The 11,506-nt window shown below is 56.9% G+C and overlaps 1 protein-coding gene across 1 annotated transcript in view; it reads left to right on the forward strand.

Annotated features, from left to right (window-relative positions):
* DUSP8 (dual specificity phosphatase 8) overlaps window positions 1-11,498 on the forward strand; it is a gene marked incomplete at its 3' end in the record, with an annotated part of 26,768 nt that extends 15,270 nt beyond the window's left edge. Inside the window, exons 3-6 of the mRNA XM_010085436.1 lie at window positions 8,028-8,194; window positions 10,049-10,208; window positions 10,416-10,539; window positions 11,096-11,498. Of these exons, the coding sequence (XP_010083738.1) occupies window positions 8,028-8,194; window positions 10,049-10,208; window positions 10,416-10,539; window positions 11,096-11,498 (854 nt within the window). The remainder of the gene's footprint in view (window positions 1-8,027; window positions 8,195-10,048; window positions 10,209-10,415; window positions 10,540-11,095) is intronic.
* Window positions 11,499-11,506: the final 8 nt, after the last annotated feature.

Raw genomic sequence — 11,506 nt, forward strand, 5'->3', positions numbered from 1 at the left:
GCTCCCTCCGAGGACCAGTTCTGGACAGACATGCGCGAGGGGCAGATGAAGCTGAAAATCAGGGTGCGGAGGATGAAGGAGAGCAGGGACATGAGAGGTTGGTCAGCCGGCCGGCTCCTTTCTTTCCGATGGGGACGGAAGGGGACAAGGGGGCTGCTCCGCTTGAGCCCCGGGGGACCGAGATGGCCTTTGGCGAGTGGCCGGCAGCGAGGTGCGGTGGCTGGCGGCACAAAGAGCGCGGGCAGCTGGTGAGCGGGGAGACGGAGGCGAGCGGAGAGATGGAGGCGAGCGGGGAGGTGATGGAGGCGAGCGGAGAGATGGAAACGAGCGGGGAGATGGAAGCGAGCGGGGAGATGATGGAGGCGAGCCGGGAGCATGCGGAGGGGGAGCGACCACCAGGTCCCGGCTACGGGTGATGTGCAGACGCGCTTGCGGAGGCAGCGAGCCCGTGAGCGGGGAGACGGAGGCGAGCGGAGAGATGGAGGCGAGCGGGGAGGTGATGGAGGCGAGCGGAGAGATGGAAACGAGCGGGGAGATGGAAGCGAGCGGGGAGATGATGGAGGCGAGCCGGGAGCATGCGGAGGGGGAGCGACCACCAGGTCCCGGCTACGGGTGATGTGCAGACGCGCTTGCGGAGGCAGCGAGCCCGGAGAGCTGCGCGGAAGGCAGGTGAGAGGCTGGGGGAGCTTTCCCACCTAGCGCAGGGTTCAGTGAGGATTCCTGGCTGGGGGGGACCACTCTGAGATCCCTGAAACCCTTCTCCATCCAGGCAAGCCTGGCAAGGGCATGGACAGAGCAGAGGAGGAGGAGGAGGGATGGAGGAAGGCTGCGGGAGGCAGAACAGGCTCTGCTGCTGGCATCTCTGCTCCCTCAGGCACTGGTTTGGGGGGGTCACTGAGGCTGCAGGCATCCTATCCCCATGTCTGGGGGAAGGACAAGCGATGGCGGCGAGGTGGGCATGGGGCAGTGGGCTGAGGAGCGCTGCACTGCTGCCCGCCGGAGCCATTTCGCTTCACTAGCGCGGTTGCTGGCTGCCCATCTTCGGGGCAATTTCTTTCAGAAAGGGGGTTTGGCAGCAGTGCCATCCCCCGGGCCAGGGTGAAGGGCAAGCGGAGGAAGGGGGGGGTATTAACTGGAGCAGCTTAAAAATATACGGAGCCTGGAATGACCTAGATTACCCAAGGGTTGAATCAAAAAACTTCCCCTCCATCACCACTTAAAATGGGAGCCTGCTAAAAGTGCCTGACAGGTTTTTGTGGCATGAAGCACATAACCCAGCGATGGTGTCATTAGTAATAAGTCACCCCTGGAAATGACACATTTTTCTTTACTTAGAACGAGTCAGGCTGGTCGCAAACGGGCACAGTCACCGGAGGAAAATCAAGCGCAGCAGCTCAGGGAGTGAGTCTGTGGTTGTGTGGGTGGAAGGCTTCCTTTCTGACGCTTTTTCCTTTTTTTTAAGGATGTTTTACATTTGTTTGGGAGAATGGGGGGGGTCTGGGACCAGCCAGAGTGGTCTGGCATGGGCTGGGAGGCAGCAGGGTGATGTAGCAGCAGATGGACAGAGGCTGTTCAAAGGGTGACCATTGGGGAAACAGGGAATTCGTATGAATCCATAATAGGGCTGATTCATCGGCTTTCTCATCCCCACTGCTTGGAGGGGAAAAAAAAAAAAGGAGTCAGCAGCAGGGTGATGAAATTTGGTGGCGAGTGAAGGGAGGGTGAAACCTGGGCTGGGGGAGAGCAGAGGGGCTGGGCAGAGGGATGGGGGGACAGGGGACTAGGGGAGCACCAGACATCTCTCGGATTGCACTGAGATGGGTGGAAATAAAAAATCCTCAGCCAGGAGAGGGCTAGTTGGCCAGGCTGCGGAGCACCGGGATTTCACCCAGGGGGGTGGAAAGGGTGTGCAAGCAAGGGGGCTGCTGGCAGGGTGGGGAAAAGCAAAGGGGGCTGCAGTGTCAAGAGAGGAATGGCGAGGATGGAGGTGGGGGGAAACTCAGAAACGTCCCAGACAGCAGGAAGCGCTGACAAAGCCCCGAAGATTCCCGGAGCGCAGTAAGTAAGGGCGGCAGTCAGCAGCGCTTCATCACGCCGCCGGCTTAGCTGCCAGCTCCCACCCAGCACGAGAGCCAGCGAGAGGGCGTTTTGCAAGGAGGGATTTTCCCAGCAATTCCAGGGGTTGATGTGCAGTGTGCCTGGCCCCTCCGCTTTCCTTCCTTCAGTTCAACCTGACGCAGAGATGCTCAGCCGAATGCTTGGGCTTACTGCCCTGCCAAGGCTGAGCACAATGCAGGAAAGGGCTGGTGTCTGCAGGTTCCTCCGGCTCCCATCATTGAATCATAGACTCACAGAATGGTTTGGGTTGGAAGGGACCTTAAAGATCATCCAGTTCCACCCCCTGCCATCTCCTGCCATTCCTCAGTTCAGCAAGGTGGTTTAGCACTTCAAGAACAGATGTGTCGGGGCACTGGGAGCGGTGTGTCCCCAGGGGGCTGGAGGGGACATCCAAGCACCATCCTGGCCACCCCAGCACAGCGGTGGGGGAGCGGTGCTGGCGTGGCGGCTGCTCCCGCAGCAGCCGAGGCGTGCTGCCCCCGCAGCAGCCGAGGCGTGTGCTGGCTTGCATGCCCCACTGCCCCTCGCCACGTGCCGCCCTGGCAGTGACTCTCAGCCACCGCAGGTGTTTTAATGAGACTTGAGCAGAGCCCGACCCATGGCCAGCAGGAGCTTTTGGGGAGGCAGAGGGTCTCCAGCACGAGCGCAGGTGCAAAACACACTGGTGGGGCTGTGAGCTGCTGCAAAAGCTTCAGCACCTGCACGGGGAACTGGTCTGTAAGCAGCTCCAGCTGCTGCTCTTTAACACTCATTAGAGGAGCGATGAGGGTGGGCTATAAACCACCTCTTTAATACCCCCCCGGGGGTTTCCTGCCAGCTCCTGGTGTGAGGAGGTATGGTATGGTATGGTATGGTATGGTATGGTATGGTATGGTATGGTATGGTATGGTATGGTATGGTATGGTATGGTATGGTATGGTATGGTATGGTATGGTATGGTATGGTATGGTATGGTATGGTATGGTATGGTATGGTATGGTATGGTATGGTATGGTATGGTATGGTATGGTATGGTATGGTATGGTATGGTGGCTGCTGGGTTTGCAGCTCTGACTGTGCCTGTTCCCTCCTCCTTGCTGCCTGACTGATGGCACAGTGGGGTGACATGTCACCTCTTCTTCCCAGTTTCCTGCTGGGGGGGCTTTGGGTTGGATGCGCTCCACTGTGCACACGGGGGGCTGGAGAAGAGGATGTGTCCCTGCTGCTCGGTGTGTCTCTGTGGGGGGACGTGTTTAGGAGACTCATGGGGCTGGGGGTGTTCGAGATGCATGTGGCTCCCCTGAAGAGTGGTTTTGGGGTGCCCTGGGCAGCCCTTTCATGGTTTTGGCAGTTGATGGGGTGCAGCATCAAGGCCAGAGCTGTTGGGTTCCTTCAAGGGACTCTGAAGGAGGTGAGTCCGTGGGGCCAGAGGTGAAGGGGCAGTCTGCAGCCATCGGAGCGAGATGTGAGAGGGTTTTCAAGCCCCATCATTGCTCTGCCTCTGCTTTATGCCTCCAGCCTACGAAGATGGCCGTGGTGCAGGGAGGGACACAGGGAGCTGGGATAGCCCTGCTTTATGTGCCCACACCTCCCTTTTATCCCCTTGCCACTCAATGGATTGTAAATCCCCAAAGCTGAGGCTTACCACCAGGAGGAAAATGATGCCACACCACGTCCCTGCCCCTAGCTAAGACTTTGTCACCTTCTGTGTCACTCTCCCTGTGCCACCACTGCTGCCCTGCCTTGGCAGAGAGGAAAGCAGGGCAACTTGCAGGTGATGGGTCATGCCTGGGATGTTGTCAGTGTCCCAGCCATGAGCTGGATGTCTCCAGAGACTACCTGAAGGTGACAGCAGAGAGGTCCCCAGGTGTGTTGGGGTCCCAGCTCAGCAGTCCAACAACTCTCTCCTTCCACCTTCTGATCTTCCATGTCCATCAGCCCAGCACCAGTGCTGGGTTTTTTTGTTCTTTTTTGTTATAGCCATCTCAGGGAATTAAGTAGCTGCTGGTGCAAAGAGGGACTGGCAAAGGGGTACCTCACGGTGCAGTTTGCTGCTCAAGGGAAAAAGTCATAGGGCTGCCCAAGGGTTGCAGCAGTGGTGGCACCATGGGGTCTTCTTCAAAGATGCTACTGCCATCTCCCCCCAGGCTGATGGATGGGCTCGGGAAAGGTTCCTGGGTTGGCCACCTTCCTTCTGGGGCATCTGTTCCCCCAACAAATCCAGTTTCACTGGGAGCTTTTCATAGATGTTCAGCTGGAAAATGTGCAGAGGGGAGGGCCTGGCAAAGATGGGGTGGGGGAGAAGCTGTGGGGTTTTTCACCCTCTTCTTTTTGCTGCCAGGGCTGTGCAGAGCTGCAGTTCTCCTCAGCCTCACCTCGAGCTGGATACCACTAAGGGGTTTTTATGTCTCTGGGGGCATTGCTGAAAAAACCCCCCCCACTAAATCTGGGGGCTGATTTTCACCCCCAGTCCTCCCAGAGACCTGCCTGCTGCTGGTTCTTGGCTTCTCCTTCCTCCATCTTCAGCAAGAGCAGTAAAGGTGTCCACACTTCTGGTCTGGTTCTCTGTGCCCAAATGTCCCTGCTCTCCTCCTGGGCCCCACCTCTGCCTCAGGTAACTGCAGGAGGCAGGGAGACACTGGGGTTTTCCAGGGAATGGTTTTGAGAGTCATGAGCAGTGCATGGGGCTGTGCTGTGCAGGAACCAGCTCCTCCCCAGTGAGCCCTCCCCAGGCTCAAGGGGAGCATCAAGAAAGAACCAGAGATCCCCAAGCACCCATTTCACCCCAGATACAAATCCTTCCTGGGCTTAATTCCCCATATGCCAAGTGAAACGGTGCTCCTGGCGCTAGCACTGTGAATAAAAGAGGAAAGACAAGAAAGATCCTGTGCTGCCCTGGCTGCTTATGCTGGGGGGCTCTGCCGCTCTCTCCCAGCCAAAGTGGGGATCCACGGCCTGGGGTGTGGAGGGGGAAAGCCCAGGTGCCGGTTGGAGCCCACCCAGGGACATTCACTGCCTGCCTTTGGGATTGTTTGGAAGAGCTGCTTTGCTTTTGAAAAATGCAAGGCATGCTAGAGCAGCCAGCCTGGGGCGGGGTGGGGTGAGGTCAGGATGGCAGCGGGTACCCGGCCCCATCTCTAGGGGTTCCCCTGAGCCCGGGCTGCCCTCGGCAGCTGCAAGGGAAATGAGGACAGATGGGATGGGAATGTGCCTGGGCTCCCAGACAAAGAGTTGAGGCTTTGCTTGGGGCAAGCTATGGGCATCATTTTGGGTACCAATGGCCTCCCATTGCTGGCAGCATGTCGGGGCACGTGCTGGTGCTGCCACCGCTCTCTGTGAATGTCCCTGCCTGCTTCCCACCCCTGCCCGGACTTCCCCAGGCTGGGCTGGCAGAGGATCTGCTGCCGGGCGAGTGCCGGCGGAGGCGGGCGAGGGGGAGAGAGTGCTCAGCGGCGTGCCCCAGCCTGCTTTAGCGATGAGATCACGCACGATCCAAGCTTTTGAAGAGGGATCTGAAGCCATGTGCAGCCCTGGGTGGCTCTCGATGGGAATGAGTGAGGGCGAGAGGCTGTGGACCAGAGCACATAATGGGGTTGGACCCCCCATGGCAGGGGGTTGGAACTTGATGATCTTTAAGGTCCTTTCCAACCCAGACCATTGTGTGATTCTAGGTACTGGTCACTGGATCTGTGCTTGTGTGCACCCTGCTCCCCAGAAAAAGTGCTGGATCCTTTTGGAAAAATTTCCAGGTTGTTTTGCACCAGTCCAGGGGTCAAATCTGCACCCCACTTGACCCTGTGTGCTGCAGGCTTCCTTGGGAGCAGCTGAAGGAAACTCTTCCCACAGGGTTTCTGCCCAAGCATCCCCCCAGCATCAGCAGCGTGTGCTCAAGCACAGGGCGAAGCAGGGAGGTTGCACATGTCCCTACCGGGCTCCGGCCGGTGATTTACGCTCCTTGGCAATGGGGATGTGGCGTGGGGACGAGTGGTAACCGGAGCTGTGCTGCACCTGCGCTGGGCCTCCTGCTTTCACTCTGATTTAATGTCCCAGTTGAGAGGTGATGTCATTTCAGAGGGAGCCAGGGAAAAGGAAGTGTTGGAGAAGATAAGGTGCTTTAACTCTACCCCTCCCAGCTTGTCTGGGTTTTGAAATTGGGAGATGGGTTTACTGCCAGCCAGGAAAACATAGGAGAGGGGAGGGAGTGGTGAGGCAGTGGCCCAGGTTGCCAAGAGAAGCTGTGGATGCCCCATCCCTGGAGGGGTTCAAGGCCAGGCTGGATGAGGCTTTGAGCAACCTGGGCTAGTGGGAGGTGTCCCTGCCCACGGCAGGGGGTGGAACTCGATGATCTTTAAGGTCCCTTGCAACCCAAACCATTCTGTGATTCTGTGAAAGAGGTTGGTTGGAGGACACCTTCCTCATGGGGCAGTGGGAGCTGACACCAGGAGCTGCTGAGGTGGAAGGTGATGGAGGACCTTGGATGTTACCAGGAGATGTGAGCACAATTTTGTGTGCTGTCCTGGCTTCTCCATCACCTTCACCTCCTAACCATGTGGGGTGGGCTGTCTGCAGCACCAGTCATACCCCACCAGAGCCTGGGTGCCACACCTGCAGCCAGGGAGGTGCTCCGGGAAGGTCAGCAAGGTTGCTGGCAAGGTGCTGGAGAAGGTAAATTGAGAATGTGCCAAGGCAGTCCTGCTTCCAGAGGGGAGAGAGACTGAAGGGAGAGGTCATGATCAAAAGCTCATTAAAGGGTCCTGTTTAGCTGTGGAGGTGGGCCAGGGATTCCCATGGTGCTGAGTCCAGAGACTTGGAGCTTCAGAAGGATCTCATGGAGGCATCCTGGTCCCTCTGACAGTCAAAGGCAGTCAAACCCCAAAGTCTTCTCTGCCATTTGGGTGATGTCAAGCTGCATCTGCTCATTTGCATGACTGGGAAAAGCTCAAGGGAGACTGGTTGGGCTGATACAACCCAAGGCTGTCTGTGTGGCACCAAGCTGCTGCCCAGATGTCCTCAGCAGTGGCCTTACTCAACTGCGCAGGGCGTGTGACACTACTGGGGGTTTTCCAGCTCCCCAAGCTGGAAAAGGCTTGCTGCCCTGCTCAATTCAGTGTTCTTGCCACTTGAGCTGGGGATTGGCTTTCAGGCAGGCTCATTCACATTTAGACCACACTTTTGACCTTGCCAGACACCACGGCGATAGCTGTGGTCATCAGATGCCACCTACTGCAGCCCCAACTGGGGTTTTTTTTCTCAATATCAGGCTTCAAGATGCTCAAGCTGGGTATGACTGCCTAGCAGCTTGGTGCGGTAAATTGGGCGCTGCTTGCTGTCACATTCGGTAAGGTCAGAGCATGAAGAATGGCAATGGCCTGCAGGTACCGATGTGCTGCTCCAGTCTGATGTGGTGGGAATCACAGGCTTGGTGGGACTGGGCATCTCTCAGAAACTGCAGCGTGTAAGTGTAGCCGTTGCAGCAAGGTTTGGGCTGACCTCTCCAGATCAAGGAGCTTTGCACCTCGCTGGGCTTGCTTGTTGTCATCCTGCCCTGGCAGGATTTGCTATTGCAGAGTGACCCTGTTTGTCCTCAGAGTAGTAGGCAGCCAAGAAAAGGACTTTCTCTTCCTGTTGTTTGTCTGAATGAAGTTGCGAAGAGCAGGATGGGTGCGGGATGCCTCACGCATGCGTTAATATCCAGCTGTGGCAGGAAAAATCAGAGCTGGGTCTCCATTCTTATCTCTGTGTGTGTGGCACAGTCGTCACAACGTGTCTGCACTGGTTAACGATGGCTGGTGGCTTTTTGCTCCTCAAGGCTCTGTTCTCAGTGTTGCAGGAGTATCACCACTTTGTCCCCAGCCCAGGCCTCAGGATGCCAGGTACTGATGGTCTCAGCCTCGCTGCTACGAGCTCAGTGTCCCAATTTTTTTCCACAGGAGGCTTTGCCACCTTCTCATCCTGCTTCCCAGGGCTCTGTGAGGGGAAACCAGCTGCCATCCTGCCGATGAGCATCTCCCAGCCATGCTTGCCCGTGGCCAACGTTGGCCCCACACGCATCCTGCCGCATCTCTACCTGGGCTCCCAGAAAGACGTCCTGAACAAGGTACAGCCCTGTTGAGGGGACACATCTGCCCTGTCCCATCTGGGACCCCAGCCATGCAGAGGAGTGAGGGCATTAAGGGCTCCTCTCCTCTCCTGCCCGGTGGGAGGACCATGCGTGGTTGGTCTGACCCTCCCAGGAGGCTGAAGGCAGCCAGTTCATCGGCAGAGCCCAGCAGAACTGGAGAGGATGGTCACAGGATGAGTTGTATATTGATGAGCTTTGGGGTGGTCAAACTCTTCCCAAGTGCCTGTAGCAAACTCAGGGGTGGGAGGACCACAGCCGGGAAAACATCTGGGCTTGGAGGGGGAGTTACCACAGCTGGAGGGAGATGTGGGACAGGAGCCAGCTTTGCACGCACCTGCCTCACCAGCCGGATAACACCAATTTCAGCAACACTGTGATCCCCTTGGGAGCCAGAGAGAGTGGGAACAAGCTGGGGTATTCACCCATGGCAGTGTGGGGACACGCAGCTCTGGGACAGGGGCTTGGTCAGGAGACCCAAAAATGAGCAAAGTTTTGCCGTGAGAAGAGAGGAGAAGAGAGGGACGGTGCCCTTTTAAAGATGCTGGAAGGGCTGTGCTGTGATGTCACGCCAAGGAAGGAATTTTGTTTAAAGGAAAAATAACAGTGAGAAGAAAGAAAGAGGAATTGCAGTGAAAATGCCGCCAGGCGCCTGCCTACCACAGGCAGGAGGGAGCCAGCCGGGCGTCCTCGCCCAGGGCAGGCAAGGGGAGAGAGGGACCAGGACGCCAGAGGGGGGTTGGAGACAGAAAGGAGGGAGAGAGAAATTAAATACAGGGAGTAGAAGGAAATGAAAGAGAAAAATGCCAAGAATGTGAGCCCAGGAGGAGCTGGGCTGGCTGTGCCGAGCTGAGGCTGGGCTCTGCAGAGCCTGCTGGGGTGGGCAGAGACAAGCCGCTGGAGAGCTGGGGCTGAAATCCCAATGCGGTCTCCTGAGGAGCCAACATCAGGCAGGGAAATTGATGGTTTCCTTCCCTCCCTGCCTCCTCGGAGGGTTTTGATCATCTTTTTGGAGTTGTGTTTTGTGCCATCCCCACGATGCGGCCAGAAGACGCTCTATTCATACACAGCAGAGCGGGGCCAAGTGCGGAGGCTGTGCATGGGCGATGCTTCTCTTCTCCAGCATGTTGCAAAGGAGAGATCCCACATGGCAGCTCCATGCACTCTGACATGTGGAAGGACTCTTATTTCCGTGTTTTCTCCTCCAGTTTAATTCTGGGTCTTCCCTGGAATAGTGCAGAACAGGCACTGAGACCCAGCAGCTGGAACAGATGTTCCCCCATTTTTTGTAAGCACCATGTCCCCAGTTGTACGGTTGATACCTAATCTGATGGGATGGGGAAAGAGACAGGTAGGATGAGCCATAAATTTGGTGTCAGCACCAACTACAGGTGAAGCTGGCCATAGCAAAGACATGGGTTGACATTGCTTAACACAGGGTGCTACCCATGATTTGCCTCGCTCTGTTGGTGAGATGCCTGTTCTTTCCCTCAGCTGATACTTTCAAAGCTTTCCTTCTTGTATTTCCTATTTTTCTCATACCGGGGTTCTTAGGTTTTCCCCTCTGGGACCCCCTTCCAGGTGTCTTTGGTCTTGCTTACTTTTACTTGGACCGAAGTAAAGATCTGCTGAGGTTCAGACCTGCGTCATCTAAATTGACACAACCTTCTGGTCTCTGCTGTACTCCCATCAGTGAGGCCAAGGCAGCAGTGGGAGACCCACAGGAGCAAATATTGGGATGGGAAAAGGCAGGGAGAGCATGGCAAGGCAGATCTTCAGCACTCAGTGCTGGCTGAAGTCAGCCAAGTTGTTCAATCACTTCTTTCCCACCAGGACTTGATGACGCAGAACGGGATAAGCTATGTCCTCAACGCCAGCAACTCCTGTCCCAAGCCGGACTTCATCTGTGATAGTCACTTCATGCGCATTCCTGTCAATGACAACTACTGTGAGAAGCTGCTTCCCTGGCTGGACAAGTCCATTGAATTCATCGGTGAGCACTTGTTGCAATGGTTGCAGACCCTCCCATTTCTCAGGCTTCAAAACCTGAAGTCTTCTTCTGTCCTCCAAGGTCTTACTCCCAGCAAACCTTGTCCTTTCCCACAAAGGGGTTGAGGGTTGGGGAGGGAGGCTAGGGTCATTTTGCTCACTATTTCTGACCGCATGAGTGCTTCTCCCTGTTTCCTCTACCATGCTCCAGACAAGGCCAAGGTGTCCAGCTGCCAGGTGATTGTGCACTGCTTGGCCGGGATCTCCCGGTCGGCCACCATTGCCATCGCCTACATCATGAAGACCATGGGTATGTCGTCGGATGATGCTTACAGGTGAGTTTGCCCTGGAGGGCAGGGAGGGGTTACACCAGTATGCTTCACTCCAGAGAAGGAAAGCAAGCTGAGCCCAGAGGGAGAGAAGGTGGGAGCTCCTTGAAGCTCTGTCTTGCCTTGACTGAGTCCTAGTCAAACCTCCCTTCATAAAGTGCATGCAACGAGGAATGGTTGGAGTGATAAAATCATAGAATCATAAAATCACAGAATGGTTTGGGTTGGAAGGGACCTTAAAGACCATCCAGTTCCACCCCCTGCCATGGGCAGGGACACCTCCCACTAGCCCGGGTTGCCCAAAGCCTCATCCAGCCTGGCCTTGAACCCCTCCAGGGATGGGGCATCCACAGCTTCTCTGGGCAACCTGTGGAGGGGGGAGGCAGTCCCAGCTCTGCCCTGGGGCATCTCGAGGCCCCATGGTTTCCCTATGACCCCTTTCTTCAGAAGGTCTGGTCAGAAGGTCCGGGACAATGCCTCTTCTCCCCAGAGAGGCTGAGAGAGCAGGGGTGAGCCGCTGAAGGGCCAAGCACCAACCAGCGCTGTCTGTGCCTCTCGGCAGGTTCGTTAAGGACCGTCGCCCATCCATCTCACCCAACTTCAACTTCCTGGGCCAGCTCCTGGAGTACGAGAGGAGCCTGAAGCTCCTCAAGGCCCTGAAGTCAAAGGGTGACCGGGGCGAGGACACCCAGCAGGACCCGGCAGAGGCAGCTGAGGGCAGCCGGCACCCCCCAACACCTACCTCAGAGAAGGCCGAGGAGGTGCCGAGAGGCGCCAGCTCGGCGTCCCCCCACGGTGACCCCGAGCGGCAAGGCGGGACCCCGAAAGTCCTGTCACCCACCACCCTGCAGCAGGGGCTCAACGGCTTGCACCTCTCCTCCGAGCGCATCCAGGACACCAACCGCCTGAAACGCTCCTTCTCCCTGGACATCAAATCCGCCTACTCCCCCGGTCTGCGGCAGGACCCCCCCGC

Source organism: Pterocles gutturalis, unplaced genomic scaffold (genome assembly GCF_000699245.1).
Source record: "Pterocles gutturalis isolate BGI_N339 unplaced genomic scaffold, ASM69924v1 scaffold3860, whole genome shotgun sequence".
In the NCBI taxonomy this organism is placed as follows: Eukaryota; Metazoa; Chordata; class Aves; order Pterocliformes; family Pteroclidae; genus Pterocles; species Pterocles gutturalis.